At 35.2% G+C, this 1,850-nt stretch overlaps 1 protein-coding gene across 1 annotated transcript in view; it reads left to right on the forward strand.

The window, feature by feature from the left end:
- The window catches only part of dock3 (dedicator of cytokinesis 3), a gene marked incomplete in the record, with an annotated part of 147,558 nt that overhangs the window by 98,742 nt on the left and 46,966 nt on the right, over positions 1–1,850 (forward strand). Inside the window, 2 exon segments of the mRNA XM_014016064.1 lie at positions 553–701; positions 1,101–1,185. Coding sequence (XP_013871518.1) covers positions 553–701; positions 1,101–1,185 — 234 coding nt within the window.

The raw sequence follows: 1,850 nt of genomic DNA on the forward strand, positions 1-1,850 counted from the left end.
TGTGTGTGTGTGTGTGTGTGTGTGTGTGTGTGTTAGCAGGTGTATGAACTCAGATGTTCTGCTGACACACTGAAGTGTCTCAGCATCACCTCTCAGACCTGATAGGATTTGGTGTTTTAGTTTTGAAAGAAATAGTTGTGGTTTTATTTTATTTATTTATTTTTACTCTGAAAGTGGTGTTTTGTGCAGTTATTGATAATAAACTCTTGCCTGAGGCAGAGATTGCTCAGAGGATTATCAATTCGGAATATCGGGCAGAAAATCTTTCAGTGGAGTCGATCCAACAGCTCGTCTGAGAGGAGTCTTAAAATAACTCCAGTTAGAAAATCTCATTGTGGTTTTTATAAAAACTGYTTTAGAGAGCTTTACATTGAAATAACTTTTGTTTCAGATGGATGATAAAAGTCGAGTTAAATAATAGGCTGAGTCAGTCAATTGTAACATAAAGCATCAATCATCTGCTGAATAAAAACAATGTGAAAAATGTTATTTCTGCTTGAACCACTATAAAAATTCAGGGGTTTTCTCTTTATTTTGCTTTGTTTCCATCAGAAACACAARGTGGATCTGTTCTACAAGGTTCGACACGTGATGATGGAGCTGATCGACCTGAGGAGGCAGCTGCTGTCGGGTCACCTGACCCAGGACCAGAGCAGAGACGTCAAACGACACATCACCGTCAGACTGGACTGGGGCAACGAGTGAGAAAACTCACAAACTCACACAAACACACACACAAAAATAAAATACATATTTTGGAGCTGAATCTGCCCAAGTTTTTCACATCACCGACCTCACAAGAAGCATGTGAAGTTTTAATTATAACGATAAACTTTTCTGAGCTGATTTTTTAAAAGCAAATAGATAATACTAATACCACAGGTTGAAAAGCAGGAGCTTATTTAAAGAAAACACTTCTTTCTCAGGAGATGATAATTAGTAAAGAAGTATTTGTTCAGACTCTTCCACGAGGATTTGCATATTAATTATAATTTTATTGAATTAAAACCAAAACCGTGTGAATAAAYATGAAAAGAACTTGGTGTAGGTTTTAGTTAAATATTACCTCTGATTTTCTTTCCTCTCTTTGTGTTTCTCAGACACCTGGGTCTGGACCTGGTACCAAGGAAAGAGTTTGAGATGGTTGATGAGGAGCAGATCAGTGTGTCCGATCTTTATAAGATGGTGAGATTTTGATTTATTYATCCTGAAACTCTGAATTTATGACATTTTTTTTATGAATTACAACGCCAACAAACAGACTAGTGATTAGCTAAAATGAGAAAAAACTAAACAATAAAATCAGCAAAACAGTAGCTAAAAACTAAGCTGAGATCAAAGTAAACTTCTAATTGAGTGCAGAGAWGTTTCTGTTTTCTTGCAGAAGTCTGTAAATTTTATTATAAAACTCGCAATCAGTGATTTATACRTCTTTATCACCTCTCTTCAGAGATCTAATGAAGCTATAATTGCTGCTTCACACGCTGTCACAAGAATTTATTTATTTTAACTGAGCAAAGGTCTGTTTTTCTGTGAATCATCCACCTGTTCACATATTTTAGCTGCTTTGATCTTCTCACCATCCATCATATTTCCTCATTAATTTTTCATCTTTTCTCTACGAAACAACCTGACAGGATCATTGATTAGACCTAAAATCAACTTACTTACTTCCTGCTCACATGTGAAACATTTTCAGGCGACCAAGGTTTAAGGGTATCTCACTTTAAAGCCAATCTTATATTTCCTGCTTTTCTGTTTTTAATATTCTGTTCACAAACACACACATTGGAATTTTAAAAGGGCAATATCATGTAAAATCAACTTTTTTGAGTTTTATATCATGTTAT

This window comes from Austrofundulus limnaeus, unplaced genomic scaffold, assembly GCF_001266775.1.
Source record: "Austrofundulus limnaeus strain Quisiro unplaced genomic scaffold, Austrofundulus_limnaeus-1.0 Scaffold137, whole genome shotgun sequence".
NCBI lineage: Eukaryota > Metazoa > Chordata > Actinopteri > Cyprinodontiformes > Rivulidae > Austrofundulus > Austrofundulus limnaeus.